This window comes from Diabrotica virgifera, chromosome 2 (assembly GCF_917563875.1).
Source record: "Diabrotica virgifera virgifera chromosome 2, PGI_DIABVI_V3a".
In the NCBI taxonomy this organism is placed as follows: domain Eukaryota; kingdom Metazoa; phylum Arthropoda; class Insecta; order Coleoptera; family Chrysomelidae; genus Diabrotica; species Diabrotica virgifera.
This window is the reverse complement of record NC_065444.1, coordinates 235,441,841-235,465,712: the sequence shown is the minus strand read 5'-3', so window position 1 is coordinate 235,465,712 and position 23,872 is coordinate 235,441,841. Positions and strand designations below refer to the sequence as shown.

The following is a 23,872-nucleotide window of genomic DNA, read 5'->3' as shown; positions in this document are numbered from 1 at the left end:
TTCCCTAATCCAAGTAATCTACATATTACCTAGGCAATAGGCATTGAAAAATATTAAAAATTAATCACGTACGAACGAACTCAAGCGCATCTCAAAATCGCCGCCTGTCATGCAGTTGTCCCGTTTAAAAATTGGTCAGGGTTCAATGACCGCACCCACTAGTCGCGCGAATTTTGGTACCCTCTGGAAGCGATCGTCTTATCGCCTTCCAAAAGTGAGATGCTCCGACTGCTAAGGGGTGCTTAGGTCAACATACATTCGCTTAAAGAATATTTCGATTTAAATTTTTTGCAGAGATTTTTCCTTTTACTGATCTTTTATTTGACATTTTACAGAAGTCATATGACATTGCATTTTGTATAAGACAAGTTGATGACTTTATTAATACGATAGTTAAAAAACGAGAGAACAAATATTTGGGATAAAACTGAAAATATGGGAATTGAACATAAAAGAAAAATAATGAAGATTGATAATGTCGGAGACAGAGAGAACAGAGGAAACAGAGAGACCTTTTGATAATATTCTACAACAAATGAATTCTAGCTTTCAAAATTTTAACCATTTAAAATTTGTAGAATTATAATATATAATCTTAATATTTCTAACTATAATTCTTCAAAATTTCCCACAGAGGAATTTATTTCACTATACGATTAAATAATGAAATTTTTTTGATATCCCAGCTTTGCATTCTCAGTTAAGTGTCGTTTATGAAACAACTGACATTAGTGATAATTATAACTACTGGTTTAAACAAGTCACTGTGTGAAGTGGTCAAGTTGTGTGAATTAGTACTAACTATCCCAGCCACACGTGCATCAGTTGAACGAAGTTTTTCAGTATTAGGATGCATTAAAAGTTTCAAATTAAGAGTTTAAAAGAAATTCAACAAGCAAAGACAGACTTTGAAAGTTAAGCCCTATTATCCATTGAAAAAGACTGCATTCAACAATTATAAGAAGTTGATAGGAGAATATACCTCAAGTATAAATAAGTGTCATATTATTGAAAGTTGTGTGTTGTGGAAAATGCCTCGGAATATAATTTTTTTTTAAATAGAATTCTTCTTTAGGAAACCAAGCCCGGCGCGAGGACTCAAGGCCCGAGCTAGCAATACAGATCAATGATAGGTCACTAGTCACTAGAAATAGCGGAAATAGAGTGCCTCACGCATTGATCGGGGTAGGATTTAGTGTGTGAGTCCTTGTACCCAGGACGTCTCACATAAGCACTTTGCTGATAGAGAGCCCCTGCGCATCAGAGTGTTATCAGGTGGGAAGTGTCTCGACCCTCGACCCTTAAGAAAATATTTTTATATCCTTATTGAATCGCTTCCCCTTTCGAAAAAGTCACCGCACGCCACTATACGACAGAATCCCATTAAGACGATAGAGGATATTAAAAACAATTTTATGAAGATAGGAGAAAGCAAAACTCAGACATAGATGATGACAGAGACTCTGCAACTGATGGATGAAGCAAAAACAAGAACGATAATTCAATGTGTAAAAAATTACAACATAGAAAAGAATGTGAGATGCAGAGAAAGATGAGAGAAGTCAAACAGAAAGAACTGAAGAAAAAATGCTAAGAAATTGACATTCTACAAAGTAAATACAACGATGTCAACGTACGTAAGAAGGCAAGAGAAATAACAGCAAGTTTAAAAAGAGAAGAGTAAAAATAAACTTGTTAATACTTAATAGTCCAAGTAATGAAGCTTACAATAGGACAAAACCTCGCAATTTTTACAGAATGCTTAGATTTGCTTGAAAATTTGAGAATAAGTAGTGGATAGTCCAAGGATCAAAATCTATATCATGCCAAATCCGCTTTTACCATGGGGGTGGTTGCCACCCCATCGCGGGGGTGGAAATTTTTATTATATTTTGACCGCAAAAGTTGGTAAAAACATTCATTATAAGCAAAAAACGTTCTATACATTTTTTGATAAAATTAATAGTTTTCGATTTATTCGCTGTCGAAAGTTTTATATCTAAAAAATCAATATTTTTAATCAGTTTTCTGCTAACAACAGTTTTCGTTTTATCAAAACAACTTTACTTAACAAAATGTACCTTTTGAAAAAATAAACAAAAGCGTTTTTTTTTAAATTTTCTTTAAGACCAATAGTAATCGAGCTATACTTTATTATATGTTGGCTTTTCTTCGTCAAATGCTAAATATTGTAGTTTCAAAGTCAAAGGACGGGAAAACTATGCATTTTTCGAGAATAACTTGTTAAAATTAATTTAAAGTAAAGTTAAGTAAAAATATGTATCTCCAGAAATAAAAAAAAATCTCTAACTAAAAAAATTAAGTGACTTATAATGAAAAGAATGTCAATCCCTTTTTTTTCAGTCATTTTTTTTTTTCAGCAAAAAAGTGATCGTAAGCAACCCCCTAATCACCACTCTAATTAAAGTTTGTCATTGACCTGATTTGGTTTTCTTGATTTATGTATTGTTAATAGGTTCTAGAAGTTTGATCGGCTTAGCATGATTAGTTTAAAAAAAATGGAGTTAAAAGCGAATAACGAGTTTTTGTAGTTTGGTATAAAATGCCCTTTTCTTCAGAATAGAAAGATTAGCATCAGAGATACGAAAAAATATTTAAATATGAAATTGTAGCATATTTAATTCCCAAGAACTTGGTTTGCAAAAATTTTTTTACGGCAAAAATTAAGTGAGCTATTGACAATTAAAACTTTTATCATGCAAAAATCACCTTTACCAACCCTTTCAATGCCACCTCTTTTTGTGACTGAGAATTTTAAAAGGATTTAATATTAATAGCCTTATAGATCTTGTAAAAACCTACAAAATTATTTTTTAACGAACTTTCTAAGATTAAAAATAAAAAAGTTACGTTTAATAAATCAATATATTCTTTAGAAAAAAAAAGGAGAAATCCAATTAGAAACATAATAACGTAAGTTAGCGGTGTTTTTAGTCATTGGCCTTATATATTCTTCTTTATTTATGTATTATTAATATATTCTAGACGTTTGACTGGCTTAGAATGATTAGTTTTTAAAAAACTGAAGTTTAAAGCGAATAACGAATGTTTGTAATTTGGTAAAAATGCCATTTTCTTCAGAATAGAAAGATTAGCATCAGAGATACAAAAAATGTTTGAATATGAAATTATAGGAAATTTAATTCCCAAGAACTTGGTTTAATAAAATTTGTTCTACGGCAAAAATTGAGTGAATCGTAAATGAGTATACCATCGAAAAACATTGATTTTTTAGAAATAAAACTAACACTTTCGATAGCGAATAAATCAAAAACTAATGATTTTATCAAAAAAATGTATAGAACATTTTTTGCTTAAAATGAATATTTTTATTAATTTTTGCGGTCAAAATATAATAAAAACTTTCCACCCCCGAGATGGGGTGGCTACCACCCCCATGGTAAAAGCGCCTGTCGGCATTATATAGATTTTGATCCATGGACTATCCACTACTTATCCTTAAATTTTCAAGCAAATTGATCCATTCTGTAAAAATTGCGAGGTGAAAAGCTTTGGTTCCTGGACTATAAAGATAGAAAGGTAATCGCGGAAAAAGAGAGTACCTATTGAAAATACCTGAAAGGATTATTTCAAATTTTTTCTATTATCTGCTAATTAAAGCTCAATTCTTAATGAATTAAGTAGTCCCATTTTAAGCAAGTGTTCCTTTATTGGCGTAAGGAAGCATCTTAAGACTCTGAGCTGATTCCTGCTTGTTTCCAGAGTACCTACTTCGATCCTATTAGCGAATGTATATCTAATATTTGATTTTGCCATGTGTTTGACCAGGTCCTGTATCACTGTGAGTTTCTTTACGGAATTTTTCTCGTACTCATGTTTTCTTCTCTAAACCATATTATCACAAAAGCAATACCAACAAGAGAATAAGCTGGGTTTAGATCAGGATATAGCACTAACGACCACTTACTGGTAAAAAAAACTTGATAGAGAAGTCGGCGGAATACAACAAACCATTGGCACTGATATTCGTGGACTACGAGAAAGCGTTCGATACCATAAACCAGCAGAAAATGTTAAAAGCATTGACAGAATGCCGAATAGACCATCGCTACACTAACATGATAAAATATATCTACCAGAATGCAACGGCTAGCGTAAGACTCTCTGATCAACAAACTAATAAATTCTGTATGCAGCGAGGAGACACCATCTCACCAAAGCTGTTCACAACCCTTTTAGAACTAGAGTTGCACAAGTTTGACTTGAATGTTTGAACTTGACTTGAGTTTGACTTAATTTCAAGTCAAACTCAAGTCAATCCTTCTGACAAATATTTCAAGTCAAGTCAAACTGGTCAATCGTACAGGTTTAAAAATTCAAACTGTTTGTCAAACTAGTTTGAAAGAGTTTGAAAAATAATTTATTTAGTAGATATATTTTCTTGTCGAGATAGACATGTTAGTTGCCAATTAAGATAAGAAAATTAATAATACAATGAGTGCCACATAAAAGTCAAAATTTTCAATGTGTTATAATTTAAAACTTTTAAATGTAGATATTTATTTTTTTCGAATCCTGAGAAAACTAATAAGTATTTTTGAAAAATTTAAACGCAGAATGAAAGATTGCGTTATTACCGAGGGTCGAAAGTCTCTTAGAATAAATAAAAAGTTTGTTTTGATTGAAATATTTGCAATTAATAACAACACTAAATTTTCCTTTTTATGTTCACCAATGTAACTTATTAAAATAAACATTATAGAAGTTTTCAGGGATGTTCATCTCTCAGAAATAATGTAATCTTTCATGCTGCGTTTAATTTTTTTTTTAATTCTTATTAGTTTTCTCAGGATTTGAAAAAAATTAATAAATTTAAAACACATTGAACATTTTGATAAGCGACATGTTACGCCTATGTCCTTAAGGGTTACAATAAAATAAGACTATTTGGTTTTTCAATGGACAGTTCAAAATAAAATTATTTGGAATTTTTATGACTTTCTTTTATTAAAAAAGGCATTTATTTATCTTAGGGCCAGTTCGAAAAAACATGTGGTACCAAGCTGCTAGTTTACTCGAAAATATGTACCACAATACAAAAGTTAGTATTGCTGTATATTCGTTGGTATTTCTTTAAAATTCAAAACTAACCATAGGATTATTAGACCTGGATCCCGCGTACCAAAAAAAAGTTGATTAATAGCAAGCTGAAAATTTGTTAATAGCTTAACGGTGTCTAGTCGGACAAACTTTCATGTACGGGAACACTGGAACAGCGGACTGTTCCATTTAGCCTTACGGACTTGAAGTATTCAATGCATTTCTGAAGAACATAAACAATTAAGAAGAATCAATCAAATGCACCATGGAAAAAGAAAACAAATATTTTCCATGCAGAACTTTTCATCGACTTCGAAAAAGCATTAGATAGGATCCGACATGAAAAACTAATAGAATTATTGAAAAACAGATAAATAGGCAGACAAGATGTACGAATTATCATCAATCTGTATTGGAATCAAAAGGCCAATATAAAGATAGAAGAACAAGAGTCCGAGAATCGATATAAAGAGAGGAATAAGACAGGGCTGTGTTCTGTCGCCAATACTGTTTAACGTGTAGGTACCGTGAAGCCATATTTCAAGAGTGATGAAATCTCTATAACGGAAGAATAGTAAATAACATAGAATTCGTTGATGACAGCGTTATAATGGCAGACACCTTGGAATCGCTTCAAGAATTTGTAAATAGAATTACCGATTATTGCATTAGATATTGACTAAAAATAAACAAAAAAAAAATAAATTTATGATTTTCTCAAAAACACAACATGGAAATGAAAGGTTAATGAAGAGCAAACCCAAATAGAAAAAGTAGAGGCATACAAATATCTGGGAGCATGGGTTGATAAGAAAAATGACCAAAGCAAAGAAATTAAAGTCCGAATTGAAACTGCAAGGCAAGCATTTATAAAAATGAGACAATGATTACAAACAAAGACCTTCAGTTGCCTCTCAGATTGAGAGGTCTAAGATGCTACATACTTTCTATATTAGGTACTATACAAAATGGAAGCTTGGACATTGAAGAGACAACACATAAGAAAAATAGAAGCGTTCGAAATGTGGTGTTGTTGGAATTCAACTTTATTATTTTTGTTAAGTGTTAGAATACACATGTGGGGTCTCTCTTCATGGCTGGGCCAGTTCTCCGAATGCATTAGGGCGATAAACTTTTACCTAAAATTGCACATGTTACAAGGGATGTGAATGCCAGAACTGTATGTTAGTGTTAGTTCTGCGTTCGATAAGTAGTCTAGAAGAATATCTCGTTGTAGAAACACGTATCTTAATTTCTTTGTATATTGTAATATTACGGTTTTTCGGTTAAAATAAATAGTCTGTTTAGTATTATTTGTACCTTTTATTATCTACTATTTCTAATAGGTTATGGGCCCAGTTACGTTGTTGGCTCACCTGTATTAAGATAATAATTAAAAGTGTACAGTCGCGAAATTTTCGTGTTAACCGAATACATAATGGCGGAGAGTGCGAAATATAACGTCGAAAAGTTGAACGGCAAGAACTATCAATCTTGGAGTTATTTAGTGAAAATGTTACTCATCAATGCTGATCTATGGGAAATAGTTTCGAGTGAGTTACCATTAGAAGCAGATCGAAGCAGTTCTTGGAAAAAACAAAATGATAAGGCTTTGTCAACTATAGCCTTACTTGTTGACGTTAATCAATTAGTGCATATCCGGAACAGGGAATTCGCGCGCGATGCGTGGATAGCGCTAAGGGAGTATCATCAGAAATCAAGTTTGTCTAGTATGGTGTTTTTGTTAAAGCAAATCTGTAGGCTATCGCTAGAGGAGAATGGTGATATGGAAGCACACATTAGTTTATTCCTAGAATCGTTGAATAAACTGGCCGCCTTAGGGGAAGAAATTAAGGACAGGTTCTGAGCAGGAATTTTGCTGGGAAGTCTTCCAGACTCATACAGTTTTTTGATTACAGCGCTGGAAAGTAGGCCATCGAGTGAATTTACTCTAGAATTTGTTACGAGTAAATTAATAGATGAGTACAGGAGACGTCAGGGAGCTTTGGGAAGAAATCAGGAGGAGTCGGTGATGAAGTCAGTATACGAGGGTAACAAAAATAATGGTACTGCAAGGGCAGAAGCAAGGCAGTGTTATTTTTGTAACCGGCAGGGCCATTTTAAACGAGATTGCTTTAAGTACAAAGCGTTTAAGAAGGAAAAGGCCAATAAAGTCACTGAAGCTACTGATGATGCATGTTTTATGGTCAATTATAGCTCAAGGGACGGAAAAAGGGATTCTGCTTCGTGGTATGTGGACTCAGGAGCTTCGAGCCACATGGTTAATTACAAAGGATTCTATACCCAATTTGACGGTAGCAGAAAGGGCGTTGTAAGTTTGGCGGAGAAAGGGCAATACTCCGAGGTTCAGGGTATAGGGACAGGACTTATTGAGTGCGTGACTGGATCGGGAGTGGAAAATTTAAAAATCGACAAAGTGTTGTATGTGCCGGGATTAGACTCAAATCTGCTTTCGGTGAAAAAGCTAACAAGTGCGGGACATAATGTGCAATTCGATAAAAACGAGTGTAAAATCGCTTTACACGGAAAAGTCGTCGCGAGTGCGGTGCCTTCACCGGACTTATACAAACTTTCAACTGTGGACCATGGATTGAGTGCTGTGGAGCACTCCAGCAACTGTCAACATGCATGGCATAGACGGTTTGGACACAGGGACATGGATGCAGTCAAACACTTAATGGAAAAGAAAATGGCAGTCGGGATTGATATGACAGACTGTAGGATTAGGGAAACTTGTGAATGCTGTATGAAAGGTAAAATTTTACCTAAGAGTTTTCCAAAATTTTCTCATAGCAATACATTTAATATTCTTGACTTATTACATTCGGATATTTGCGGGCCCATGAAGACTGTTACTCCAGGGGGTAAACGTTATATTTTGACTTTAATTGATGATTTTTCTAGATATACAACTATATATTTATTAAATCATAAAAATGAAGCGGTAAAATGTATAAAAGAGTTTATAGAATTTGCGAGTAATCAGTTAGGTAGGGTTCCAAAAGTAATTAGGTCGGATAGGGGTGGCGAGTACGTAAATAATAATTTAAGGGAATTTTTAAAGGGTAAAGGTATAAAAATTCAATATACAGCGGGGTACTCTCCAGAACAAAACGGGGTTGCAGAAAGAAAGAATCGATCTCTAGTTGAAATGGCTAGGTGTATGTTAATCGATGCGGGTTTAGCAAAGAAATTTTGGGGGGAAGCGATAGTGACAGCCAATTATTTGCAAAATCGATTACCTACTAAGTCGAAAGAAAAAACGCCCTATGAATTGTGGCATAAAGTAACACCGAATGTGTCGAATTTGAAAATATTTGGGTCTACGGTTTATAGCCACATTCCCAAAGAAAAAATGAAGGATAAATTTGATCCAAAAGGTGAGTCACTGATATTTGTAGGTTACTCTGATGAATCAAAAGCGTATAGATTGTTAAATGTAGATACAGAACGTATTACAATTAGCCGTAGTGTGGTGTTTTCCAAGAGAAATATATGCGTCGAGAAAAAGGAGGCAAAAAGTGAGGAAATATCCATTGGGTCCATGATGGAACGGGAAAAAATAGAGCCAAACGACGTAGAAGACAGAGAGGTTGCAAATTTTGAAAACACGGAGGAAATAGAAAATTCTACGGACACATCTAACACGTATGAGAGCTTAAGTTGGGAAGAATCCCATGACGATGACGGTGATTCTAACTATCAATTAGATACAGATCTCGATATAGAGAATTCAGGTGATCGTAGATCTAGCAGAATAAATAAAGGTATTCCACCTGAGCGCTACATAGCAAAGTTGACAGAACTCGAAGAAGTAGAACCTATAAACTTTAAAGAAGCGCTTAAAAGAAGTGATAGTGAAAAATGGAAGCAAGCTATGGAAGAGGAAATCACGTCATTAAGGAAAAATAAAACTTGGGATTTAATACAAGCACCAAAGGGAAAGAATATAGTCTCATGTAAATGGGTATTCAAGTTAAAAACAGGCGAAGATCAAAGCTCGAAGAAGTACAAAGCACGGCTGGTAGCAAGGGGTTTTAGCCAAAAGTTCGGCGTAGACTACGATGAAGTGTTCGCTCCGGTTGCGCGGCAAGCTACTCTTCGAATTTTATTGACAGAGGCATGGAGAAAAAATCTCATAGTAAGGCATATAGATGCAAAAACAGCCTTTCTAAATGGAGAACTGTCAGAAGAAATTTTTATGAAACAGCCTGAGGGATTTGAAGAAAAGGATACAAGTTGTGTTTGCAAATTAAATAAAAGTTTATATGGTTTGAAACAATCTGCCAGAACTTGGAACAAAAAGCTTGATGAAGTTTTATCTAAAGAGAATTTTTGTAAAAGCAATATTGATACATGTTTATATATCAAGGTAATAAATAATGAAAGGGTTTACGTACTTATATACGTGGATGACATTTTAATAGCAGCAAAGGATACACAGGTAATTGATACATTTGAAGAGAATCTAAAATGTAATTTTGAAATAACGAGTTTGGGATTATTACAAAATTATCTAGGTATGAAGATTGAAAGGTGCGATCAAGGGATATATAGTTTAAATCAAGCCAGTTATATTGACAAATTGCTGAACAAGTTTAAGATGAAAGATGCAAAAGAGTCCAATATACCGCTGGATGTTGGATACTATAAGCTTAGCAGAGAGAAGCCGATGAAAAACAGTGAAATATACCAACAACTGATTGGTGGTTTATTATATATTGCGGTAAATACTAGACCGGATATATTGGCAAGCGTCACCATACTAAGTCAACAGAATAAAAATCCAAAAGAAGTAGATTGGAACGAAGCAAAGAGGGTGTTAAGATATTTAAAGAAAACTAAATATAAAAAGCTTATTTTAGGACAAGAAGGAACAGATAATGCATTATACGGCTATGCAGACGCTGACTGGGCAGAAGACAAGGGGAACAGAAAATCCAATAGCGGGTATATATTTTTATTACGGGGTTCGCCTATAAATTGGGGATGTAGAAAACAGAATTGCGTGTCTCTATCATCAACTGAAGCAGAGTACATAGCATTGGCTGAAGGCTGTCAGGAAGCAATTTGGTTAAAACAGGTTATAAAGGAATTTGTGGGTTTAGAGCCGGAAATAGTTATATACGAAGACAATCAAAGCTGTCTAAAACTTTTAGGAAATCACAAATTCAGTAATCGGACAAAACATATCGATACAAAGTACCATTTCGTAAAAGAATTGCATGAAAAAGGGGTTGTTAACTTTAAGTATTGTCCTACCGAGGATATGATAGCTGATATGTTGACTAAGCCGCTGAATAGGGTTAAGTTAGAGTACTTAAGTAGTAAAGGGGGTCTGTTTGACTAATTCAAAAATAATTTTAGTTGCGAGGGGATGTTGGAATTCAACTTTATTATTTTTGTTAAGTGTTAGAATACACATGTGGGGTCTCTCTTCATGGCTGGGCCAGTTCTCCGAATGCATTAGGGCGATAAACTTTTACCTAAAATTGCACATGTTACAAGGGATGTGAATGCCAGAACTGTATGTTAGTGTTAGTTCTGCGTTCGATAAGTAGTCTAGAAGAATATCTCGTTGTAGAAACACGTATCTTAATTTCTTTGTATATTGTAATATTACGGTTTTTCGGTTAAAATAAATAGTCTGTTTAGTATTATTTGTACCTTTTATTATCTACTATTTCTAATAGGTGTTACAGAAGAAGATTGAAAATTCAGTGGGTTCAAAGGATTACCAATGTTGAAGTGCTATATGTGACGTTTACATAAGGAGGAGAAATTATGAAAAGTATAAAAACAAGGAAACTGGAATATTTGGGTCACATAAACAGAAGAGAAAAATGTGAGTTGCTGAGAATTATTATTATGCAAGGAAGAATCCAAGAAAGAAGAAGCATAGGAAGAAGACGCATCTCCTGGCTGAGGAACCTTAGAGAATGGTTTAACTCTAACTGTAATTCATTACAACTATTCAGATCAGCAGCCAACAAAGTGACAATAGCCATTGTGATATCCAACCTCCGATAGGAGATGAAACTTTAAGAAGAAGAACTTTTATAAGTAGTAACTTTTTTTAATAAAATTAATAATAAAAATGATCTCCGTATGTTACCAACTTACGTATATCGATGGTTAAATAATATTACTTGTACCCATTGACATTTTTCGGTAAAGTATATATGTATATTTAAGAATACTAATGTCGGCGTTATTAAAGTAAAAGATCAAAGACACCTTCAAGGTGTCATTCAACGGCCATCTGCTCTTAACCATAACCCCGTAGTAACCCGAAACCCGTGCGTCACTCTTGAAAACCAGAACATCCGAAAGAAGGAAAGCGAAAGCGTACAGACATAATATAAAAGATCACGCGGATATTGATAATATTCTAAGGGCCGGTTGTTCGAACGCTAATCAACAATGATCATTATTAAATATTTAATTACTGTCACCAAAACTGTCAATGTCAACTTTGTTTGGGTTGCTGAAAGCATAATTAATTACAATTATGAGATTTATTATTAATTATGTTAATAATTATTGTTATATTAATTGATTATAGTCTCAGAATTGTAATTAATTATGTTTTAACAATTGACATTGACAGTAATTAATTATTTGATAATGATCATTGTTGATTAGCGTTCGAACAACCGGCCCTTAGTGTCTGGTCCAGAATCTGGAGTGAATCATTAGAGAGGCCGCTTTGAACTGTGATTTACACTGATGCTTCTTATCGAGGCCGATTCTAATGCAGGCTCTAAATAACCAACGCCTGCTTCGATCGTAGCGAGAATTACGATCCGACCACAGGGAGGACTCGTAAAACAGGCTATCAAAGAGTGCGGGATAACTTAACATGAGCGTGTGTATTTTTTTCGCAAAAATCGGTATAGGGTGGTCTCCGTTATCAATAATTTCCATAAATATTTATACGACGACGTAAGTGGACAATACGATATTTGTAGTATTTATGCAACTATAAAAATATTCTATTAAAAACCAGTCATTGTGAAATTTTTACCATAATATACATATACAGAAAAGGTTCGCAGACGTTTCGACGAAATCTTATTTGTCATTTTCGATAAGTACTAATTAATCTTTAAAAACATATATTTTTTGTCATGAACTACATTTGTAGTACAATAATAATTATGTAGGTATATAGGGTGAGGCAGATAAAGGGCCAATTTTCTCCAGAATCCTGAAAATATTAATCAAAGGATTTTGAAGAGTGAACTATATGAATGAAAATATTTTCATCTAATTGTTACTTCCGGATGTACCGGAAGTTGCATATAGCTTCATTTTTATTGGGACACCCTGTATGTTTTTTTAATTTTTGGATTCTCCTCGATGTCTTCTTTCTCAAAATACGAGGTTTTGTAATATTATACGGTGTCGTTTAAAAGATTAGTAGACATTATTAATATCTATAGCAAAATGTTTAATTTTAGTAGGTATACAGGTTTGGTCGAATCTCGGAATAAGTATTTTCTGAGTTTTTTTAAATGGAACACCCTGTATTTTAGTATTTTATTGAAATGATATTTTATGGTAGGTACTTTTTTATTTCTTAAGCATTCCCTATATCTATAACTGCTTTAATTTGTGAGTTATTCATAATTCTTTAAGACTAAACAATAATTGGAACAAAATTTACGTAAAAATTTAATTAGGCTGGCCGTGAAAATATTCAATCAAAAATAATTTTTCGAAAATAAATACATATTAATCTGGATTTATCCTCAATTTATTATCTAATATTGGTTTAAATCACAAAATTCTACGTAGTTAAGATTGTTGGTGCGTTCAATATTAATAAAAACATACAATATTCCATCTAGTTGGCTATGACTTTAACATTAAAATAAGCTAAACATTTGCTTTTCCTAAACATTGTACCATTTTTATAGTTCCGTTCCAGATGCTTTGTTACCATTACTTATACGAATTTTTCTAATGAGGAACTGATTAACATGGTGTATGTGCTAGGAGATTATAACAAAAATGTGCTACTAGCAATAAGAGTTTATCATCAGCAATTCCATGATAGATGATAACCACGAAGAGAAACTTTTCAAAATTTACTAGAACGGTTTCAACGGACTGGACACTTAAATTATGAGAAATCTGATAGAACAAAAACTATTGTAAATGATTTAAATGAATTAAATAAATGTAATCCTTAGTGTCACTGAGAATCTGCATATTAGTACGAGTACGAACATTCTCGTAATTTAAGTGTCTATTCCATTGAAACCGTTCTAGTGGACTTTGAAAAGTTTCTCTTCTTGGTTGTCGTCTATCAGGGAATTGCCGATGATAAATTTTTATTGCTAGTAGCAGATTTTTGTTATACTCTCCTAGAACAAAAACCATAGGTTCCGCACATTACAAAAATTTACATTAGTAATGGTAACAAAGCAATTGAAACTATAAAAATAGTATAATGTCAAATGTTTAAGAAAGTTTAGTTTCAAATTCATAGCCACCTAGGTAGAATATGGTACGATTTTATTAATATTATAACGCTCGGACAATCTTAACAACGTAGGCATTTTGGTATCTCATCCAATATTAATAAATTAAAGATCAGTCTCGATTAATATGTATTTATTATAAAAAAATTATTTTTTATTGAATATTTTCACGGCCAACCTAATAAAATTTTACGTAATTTTTGTTGCAATTAATGTTTGGCTTAAAGAATCACGAATAACTCAAAGATTAAAGCAGCGCTATGTATAGGGAATGCTTAAGAAATAAAAAGTATGATAAAACATCATTTTATTACAGTACTAAAATACAGGGTGTACCATTTAAGAAAACACAGAAAATACTCATTTCAAAGTAGAAGACTTTAAAATGATATTGCTAATATTTACGAGTACCTACCTACTCATTTCAAGTTTCGACCAACCCTGTATACTAAAATTAAACATTTCGTTATATTAATAATTAACGATAGTAGACTAGGTATATTAAAAATCATTTGAACATAAATTTTTGTGTTTTTCATGTAAAATCAGTACAATTCTACAGGGTGACCAGTTTGCTATAAAATTTATAAAAAAAACGTAATTATCTTTTAAACTACCCTGTATTACAAAACCTCATATTTAAAAAAAAAACATCGAGGAGAATCCAAAAATTTAAAATATACAGGATGTCTCATTAAAAAAAATGTTTAAAAGTTTTTTTTCTTTTAACTACTTTTTTGTTCGACAGATGCTGGAATGGATTTTCAATTTGGAGAGGGACGTGAATGTGTTAATTGTGGAGCCATATCTACACCTCTGTGGAGGAGAGATGGAACTGGACACTACCTTTGTAACGCTTGTGGATTATATCATAAAATGAATGGAATGAATAGACCGTTAATAAAACCATCAAAACGATTGGTGAGTAGATATCAGGATAATTTTTAGACTTTTGCGAGAATATTGTAACTAGAAATTACTCATTATGCTTATGCGAAATAAACATACATTTCTGTAAGGTGCAGAGTATCAAAACATTCTAGAACAATATCCTTATTTGTAGATATGTTTATAAATATTTTCAATTGTAACAATCTCAAGATATACAATATAAATCCGAAGATATTATCATATATTTAATGTTTGTTAAATTATTGACAAAAATGTGAAGGGGAATAAATATCTCACACAATACACAATGCATTATACCCTTGTCTACTGAGGAAAGTCTTGGTGTCATTCAAAAGGTTTGTGAAAAATATTAAATACGTGTTTTCTGGTTTTTCATTTGGAACTGTATTTTTCGAATTATTAAACAGTTTCTATAATTTACCGGAATGGGACGTTTCATCGCCGCCGGTTCATCGCCAGTCCATTTTATCGCCAGAGTGTAGGTATATGTATATTTGTATACAGTGGCGTGCGGTGACTTTTTCGAAAGGGGAAGCGACTCAATAAGGATATAAAAATATTTTCTTAAGGGTCGAGGGTCGAGCAACTTTCCACCTGATAACACTCTGATGCGCAGGGGCTCTCTATCAGCAAAGTACTTAATTATGTGAGACGTCCTGCGTACAAGGACTCACACACTAAATCCGTGACGCGTGAATGCGTGAGGCACTCTATTCCCGCTATTTCTAGTGACTAGTGACCTATCATTGATCTGTATTGCTAGCTCGGGCCTTGAGTCCTCGCGCCGGGCTTGGTTTTCTAAAGAAGAATCATATTTAAAAAAAAATATACTCCGAGGCATACTGCACTGAGTGCAGTCTTTTTTAATGGATAATAGGACTAACTTTCAAAGTCTGTCTTCGCTTGTTGAATTTCTTTTAAACTCTTAATTTGAAACTTTTAATGCATCTTAATACTGCAAAACTTCGTTCAACTGATGCACTTGTGGCTGGGATAGTTAGTAGTACCTACTAATTCACACAACTTGACCACTTCACACAGCGACTTGTTTAAACCAGTAGTTATAAAGAAATCCCAGATTTCTGGGTATTTCTTTATCATTCATGTCAGTTGTTTCATAAATGATACTTAACTGAGAATGCAAAGCTGGGATATCAAAAAATTTTCATTATTTAATCGTAATGACATAAATTTCTCTGTGGGAAATGTTGATGAAGTATAATTAGAAATATTAAGATTATATATAATTCTACAAATGTTAAATCGTTAAAATTTTGAAAGCTAGAATTCATTTGTTGTAGAATATTATCAAAAGGTCTCTTTGTTTCCTCTGTTTTCTCTGTCTCTCTGTCTCCGAAATTATCAATCTTCATTATTTTTCTTTCATGTTCAAACCCCATATGTTCAGTTTTATCCCAAATATTTTTAAACTGCTCTCGTTTTTTTAATTATCGTATTAATAAAGTCATCAATTTGTCTTATACAAAATGCAATACCATTTGATTTCTGTAAAATGTCAAATAACAGATCAGTAAAAGGAAATATCTCTGCAAAAAATTTAAATCGAAATATTCTTTAAGCGAATGTATGTAATAAATACCTAAGCACCCCTTAGCAGCAGTAACAGTCGGAGCATCTCACTTTCGGGAAGGCGATACGACGAGCGCTTCCATGGCATACCAAAATTCGCGCGACTAGTGGCTGCGGTCATTGAACCCTGACCAATTTTAAAAGGGACAACTGCATGACAAGCGGCGATTTTGAGATGCGCTTCTGCAAGGAGTGGACCAAATAGTTGAATTGTGTGCATATTGAGTTCGTTCGTACGCGATTAATTTTTAATATTTTTCAATGCCTATTGGCTAGGTAATATGTAGATTATTAGGATTAGGGAAAATATTTTATTATTAAATATTAATTAATAATATATTTTCTTATATCGACGAATAAATAGGGAAGCGGCGCTTCCCCCGCTTCCATGGACCTCACGCCTCTGTTTGTATATATTATATGGCTGTCTCTGAACAAACTGAAACAAAACGAGCCTCCTAGTACCTATCGAATCACGACAAAGTAACTCAATATTCAATATGGATACACCTAAAACAATTCGAAGTTTTTTACTCAGTATCGAGACCATGGTTTCGTTGGAATTTTGCTACGTTGAATACACGGGGATGTGAGGTCAAAAATAACAAAATATAGACCTCCCTGCGTGTTCTTTAATTCAACGTTCAGTTGGTTTACAAGTAGGTATGGTTTGTTCAACAGTAAATGGTTTGAATTCAATTAGTGCGGTCGTAAACATTGTTAAGACCCACCCGGAGCGATAAGCCACCGAGGTAGAGAGAGTTGGTCTTTTGCAAATAACACTGACTAGACGGTACTCCCATAATAAAGCCTAAAATAAATTTTACCTGAAACCGGGCCTTTTATACTATTATCGGTTAATCCGGGCTGTTTATAGTGGTAACTAATTGAACTTAACCATTTACTGTTTAACATACCATACCTAATAGGAACCACGAAGGGGTATCCAGAAACTTGGTATTATCTGGTTATATTTATTTGAGAAAAATGCGATAAGCAGCACTATGACCGACGAATAACAGGATAGTACCGACCTATATGAAACATAATATGGTATATTTTATAAGAAATTGGTTCTATAAATTTGTATTGTTATAAACAAAGCTTAATTTTATGTCTTGATGATTTTGTGTAAGTTTAAATTACTTTTATCATATTTCTGCAATGCATTTTCTATAAGATGTTCAAACAATAATTAGTTTGTATATAAAAACTAATTAATAATTGAGCGAACGGTAGGTAGTGAAAGATAAAAAAATATATACTTATTTAAATAGTTTATAAAACCTTGAAGTAAAAATTAAAAGTTTATCTATTCAACACTTACTTACATTATTATTTTCTCTTACGAACTGATTTTCAAAGATTTGCACTTATTGCAACAATAAGTGAAGTATTCATAATAGGGCCACGTTTTTCTTAAAAAATTGAAGCAGTAGTTTGGTGTTGAACATATGTTGATAATCCCTACACCTGATTATGTAAGAAAATATTCCGGGTAAGCTCAGTATTGAGAGAAAGTTGTCTTGGTATTACACTTCGTCACTTTCTTCCTCTGAATCACTGTTCTCCACATTGATAATAATTTTATTTATAACAGGAATGTTTTTAAGATATTCTTTTTCGATATTTTTTACGTGCTCTATTGCTTTCTTCCAGTTATCCTCAGAGATATTTTTAAATTCAGAATCTATTAGTTTCACGACAGTGTTATAACATTTTGGACTTACATTTTTTGTCTCACATTATATTTCAGTTGAGACCATAACAACTCTATTGGATTTAAAACGCAGTAATATGGTGGTAGTCTTAAAGTTGTATGTCCATTTTTACTTGCTGCAGTATCAATAATATATTCCTTTACAAATAATTTTGTATTAAGTACCTCTACTAATTGGTCTTTAGTGTACCAATCTTCAAAATATAAATCTTGTGATAATAAAAAATCTTGCAATTCATCCTTTCTAGAGTATTTATTCGGAATTTTTTTAAGTTGTCTAGAATGATATGATGCATTATCTAAAACAATAACACTGTTGTCTGCTAAATTTGGTAATAAGTTATTTTTAAACCACGATTCGAAAAGTTCACCCGTAATATCTTGATGATAGTCCAAACAACTGTCTTTAATGTCTTTTGCACTTAATAGTAAGCTATCGGTTACCCAACCATCTTCCCCTCCACAATGAAAAATGCATATTCGTTTGCCCCTGGAAGGTGGTACATTAACTTTGCACTTTACATTGTCATTACTTCAACCTTTGCCAATTGTTTCGTTAGTGTCAAACCACGTTTCATCTAAGTAATAAATTTTTCTTCCGCTATTTCTGTACTCGCTTATCTTTTCCAAATATTCATTACGCCATTTTATTAAACGGGCACTTTCCATTATAGTATGTCGTTTATTGATTGTTTTATACTTAAAACCATTTGATAGTAAAAATTTTCTTAAAGTTGATTTACAGCAATTAATAATATTTTTAGATTTTAATTCAGCAGTGGCGTGCTGGCCATATAAATGAATCGGTGCAATCACCGAGAGGCCGCGGCCTCTTGAGGCCGGTCAAATAAATAAGTTTTTTTTTACAAAAAATTTTAGATGTAACATTTTTTTATTTAATTTCTTATCGAATGATGTTGGTTTGAAGCTGTTTATTTGTGGCATTTTTGTAATTAACTATTCCAAATGGGAAATAAGCCACAATTTAACAAAAAAAATGATTTTATTAACGTTTCGATGTCCAGATCGGACGTCGTTGTCAAAATATAAAATATTAATAAATTAAACAAAAATGTTGTTGCTTAGTAAAAAATTCTTCTAATAATTTAATTAATTCTTACTCATTTCTATCGGCAATTCAGACATTATACATTTTAACGTAGAAGACTTTAAAATTATATTGCCAATATTTATGAGTTGCGTTCCTGGGACCACTTTATTGAAAGATAGTTCATTCGATTACATGAAATCAACTTTAACTCAAGAATATCCATCACAACAAAATTCATAGCATGTGGTTGTCTTTTTAAAGACAGATCACATGCTATGACTTTTTGTCGATTTTGATTATAAATCGTATTAAAAAATAGGATTGTGCAAGTAACAAATGATAATGTTGTTGATAGCGCAAAAAACTTTCACCGGTAATTTTTAAATTTATTATTTAATTTTTATTGCTTAATATTTACAACGCTAAAAAGTAATTAAATTGTAATCGATTTTTTTAAGATTTTACTAATCATTTTGACGTTCTATTGATAAAATATGAATTTCTTACTTCGGATACTTTCACAATTATCGTGTAGATGGCGCTAAGATTAATAGATTAATTTATAATTACATATTACGGAACACTAAAAAAAACTTAAATTCAGTATTTAAAACGTAAGTATATTTAAGGTAAAAATATATACCACAGCTTTGACCAACTAATATTTTTTATAATTAACGTTTTTAATTTTAATTTTATATTAATCACTTTGACATTTATGTCAAATTTCCGGTAAACGTTTACAGACTTGCCACTACTGGCGCTCGCGAATTTGTAAATATCCCCTCTACGTACGAGCTCACAGCGTATAAGCATTTAATACCTACTTAAATTTGTACTCTCTTGTATAATTGATTTACTAAAATTCAACTTTAGATAATTGAAAAATTCTCAAAATTTTATTTTTTTAATTACATTAAATTCATATATTTGTTCAGGAAATTCATGTGATAATATTTATCTATTATTATTATTTGTAAGATTGCTTATTCTTAAATAAAAGAACATAGTCAATTTAAAAATTCAAAATTTTATGTTTGATTTTAAAATAATTTATATTTTTTTGATAAATAACGAACAAAAAAATCTGATAATAGAAGGTAAAATGATAATGGAAGGCCGCTTTTCTATAAAATCACCGGGCCGCTTGAAAAGTTGCAGCACGCCACTGTAATTCAGCTAAAATTTGGTTAAGCGTGGGTATAATATTACCTGCAAACATATTATAAATGGTTTCTGAAATGGGACCTAAAAGATGTTGCTCAGTAGATCGATGTAGTCCAAAGTCGCTCCTTTTTTGTCTATTTGTAATGCCCTCCTTTATAATTCGATATACAGTAGCACATGAAACTTTTGTTAAAGCCGCAGTTTTTAAAACACTCTCGTGCCGTTCCTGTTCTTCACATAATCCATTAGACACATTTAACACAATTTCTTTAGCGTCTTTGGATAAATGTTTTCTTTCTGGCTTTTTAATACTTCCTCTACTTGGTCCAGCAGCATTTTCAGGATTATTTGGTGGTAGAATTTCCTCATTTTCTTCAACAATTTCTACTTCATTATTCTCAACAATTTCTAATGCACTATTCTCCCATGGACGCCACATTTTTATTTACTTAATTTTTTTCTGATAGCGAAATCGTCACTAATAAATGCGTGCTCTCTTTACAGAGTTTAAACTAAAAATTATAAATACACATAACAATACCGAAAGCCACATCAGTCTTTTTGGCCGTTCAGAATTTCGTGGAAATTTAAAAACCTTTGTCAGCACAGCGCAGGGCTGTGACAAGAACCCGACAATCGAGTAAGAGGAGTCATAAACTCATAAACTTTTATTGATATAATAATAGGTATAAAGAGCTTACATCGGCAACTTTTAGCAGCAGCGTAAATAAAAACATTATTGTGATTAAAGATAAAAACATTATTTTGATTAAATAGACCTAACAGTTATACTTATTTAAATATAATATATTATTTATAATTGTACCTAATGAAATTATATTTTACAGTACTTATTTTTGCGTTTTTCTGAATACTATCCTGTAACAAGGCAAAATATTAAAGAGGAACTATTAAAACAGATGTCATTTGATCTAAGCACATGGATATTTTGTTCGGTATACCCTTAGAGGATGGAAAATTTTACACCACCCTCTGGTATACCACTTGTACACCAATTCGTCTATCTCTTTAAATTTCTCAATTATCGGTAACCGAGCTATATCATTAAAAGTTTTATTTCTTCGGAAATAAAAAATTCGACCGTATGTAAATAGCAAAGCTAAGTGATTACGTTTTGGGTTGGAATAAATTCATTTTCTCGAGAATGGGCAATTTTGGAGAGAAATCCCCAAACCGGTCGATTTTTATTTTTAAATTACGATTTTTTGGCATATATTATGTCATACTAGTGGCGTCATCCATCTGGGCATGATGACCGTAATCGAAGATTTTTTAAATGAGAGTAGGAGTAGGGTGATAGCTCATTTGAAAGATTATTTAATTCTCTATTCAGTAATATAAACATTAATATAATTATTTATACAGGTTGTCCAAAAAAATTCAATTGATTGAGACAAAAAGAAGAATGTATGTAATTTATTTAATTCAGAATACATTTTACTGCTGTCAGAAAATAGAAAAAAAAAGGTTTATTTGACAAATAAGTATTGTTTTTCAGTTAAATGCAATGTTAAAGCTGCCACCCACCTACCTCTTAGCAGTTTGAACATTTAATTTGAACAAAAAGCAATGTTTAATCGTCAAATAAACCTGTTGTTTCTGTTTTCTGACAGCAGTAAAATGTATTTTAAAATAAATAAATTACATACAATCATTAATCATTAATGTCAATTAATAATAATTAAAAAATTATTTTTTTGGGCACCCTGTATATACAGTGTGTCTGCGTAACTTGGAACCATATGGGAAACTTTTTTAATATCAATTTTACGAAAAAAAGTCATTCTTTATAAAGTGCTCTGCATAGTTCAAAACCTAAGGCGCAATCATCAGATATCAAATTTTATCAACAGTATACGAGGTGTGTCAAAAAATATGAATTTCGCTCAAGAGTAAAGTGCCTTTATATTTCACAACATCGAAAATTGTCATAAAGAAAAGTTGTTTGTAATTAAAAATTATGTTATAATCTGCATTTACACTCTTCTATTTTCCTCAAATCACGGACACCCAACATCATTTTTATTTATGATAGCTCCGTTATTATTAATTTTACGAAAAAAATTATTCTTTATAAAACGTTCTGCATAGTCTAACAACTAAGATAAAATTATTGTATAAGATATTAATTATAAGATATATTGTTAGTTTTATACGAGGTATGTCAAAAAATATGAATTTCGCTGAAAAGTAAAGTACCTTTATTTTTCACAATATTGAAATTTGTTATTATAAAAAGTTGTTCAGAATTAAAAACTATGTTTCAATATGCAATTGTATCCTTCTAGTTAAAATATTGTGAACAATAAAGGTATTTTACTCTTGAGCGAAATTCATATTTTTTGACATACCTCGTATAAAATTGAAAAAATTGATGTCTTATGATTGCATCTTAGTTTTTTGACTATTCAGACATTTTTATAAAGAATAATTTTTTTCGCAAAATTAATAATAACGGAGTTATCGTAAATAAAAATTATGTTGGGTATCCGTAATTTGAGGAAAATTTTCAAAATTTTTTTTTCAATTAGCGTGCAAATGCATATTATAACATAGTTTTTAATTACAAACAACTTTCCTTAATAACATTTTTTGATATTGTGAAATATAAAGGCACTTTACTCTTGAGCGAAATTAATATTTTTGGACATACCTCGTATATTATTGATAAAATTTGATATCTGATGATTGCATCTTAGGTTTTAGACTATGCAGAGCACTTTATGAAGAACAACATTTTTTCGTAAAATTGAAATTAAAAAAGTTTCCCATATGGTTCCAAGTTACGCAGACACACTGTATAATTGTGGTAATGTTTATATTACTAAAAAGGGAAATTAATAACATTTCAAATAAACTACCACACAACCCTTATTCTCATTTAAAAAAATTATCGATTACGTCATCACGCCCAGATGGATGACGTCACTAGATGATACATATGCTAAAAATCATAATTTAAAAATAAAATCGCCCATTCCCGAGAAAATGAATTTATTCTAACCTAAACGGCCTCACTGTATAAAAAAACAATAACAATAAACAATCTAAACCAGTAGTTATCAATCTTTTTGAGTCATGTAGGTACCACAAAATACTTTTCAATATTTTTGGTAATAGTGGTGCTGATTTTGTCTGTTTTTGTGTTTTGTGTAGATACCACCACCACCGAAAATAATGATATTATGTAGGTGCCACCAGTGGTACATGTACCACAGATTGAGAACCGCTGATCTAAACAGTTAAAATTACTACAGAGCGCCAATGACCTCTATATTATATCAATAATTAATTTAAGCAAAATTGGAGCTATATAAAAACTAAGTTAAAACAATCTAATATTTCTACTGAAAAATACGTATTTTATCTATTTTTAATGAAGTACGAAAGTTTTAAAGATAATAACATTCTAGTGTTTGCAGACTGCGACCAGAAGATTGGGCCTTTGCTGTACGAATTGCGGCACAAGAACGACGACACTCTGGCGACGGAATAACGACGGAGAACCAGTTTGCAACGCCTGCGGCCTCTACTTCAAACTCCACGGCGTGAACCGACCTTTAGCCATGAGGAAAGACGGCATCCAAACCCGCAAGCGCAAACCCAAAAAACCGGCGGGCGGAGACCGGGACGACAGCAGTTCCGCCTCCGCAGAAGGTACGTAGACGCCTCTTTTTAACGTTGGTTGACATGCATCTCACGACAGCAATTTAGGGTTCTGATCACAAGGGTTTATAGCCGAAGTCTCGTACGCGCTATTTTAAAATATGGAATTTTAAGTGTATTTTTACGTAAAGTTTATTACGTTTAGTAACATCA

The 23,872-nt window shown here is 32.3% G+C and overlaps 1 protein-coding gene across 1 annotated transcript in view; it reads left to right on the top strand.

Annotated features, from left to right (window-relative positions):
- The window catches only part of LOC114348462 (GATA-binding factor A-like), a 252,748-nt gene that overhangs the window by 215,977 nt on the left and 12,899 nt on the right, over positions 1-23,872 (top strand). The window contains exons 4-5 of the mRNA XM_028299038.2: positions 14,341-14,513; positions 23,476-23,710. Coding sequence (XP_028154839.1) covers positions 14,341-14,513; positions 23,476-23,710 — 408 coding nt within the window. The remainder of the gene's footprint in view (positions 1-14,340; positions 14,514-23,475; positions 23,711-23,872) is intronic.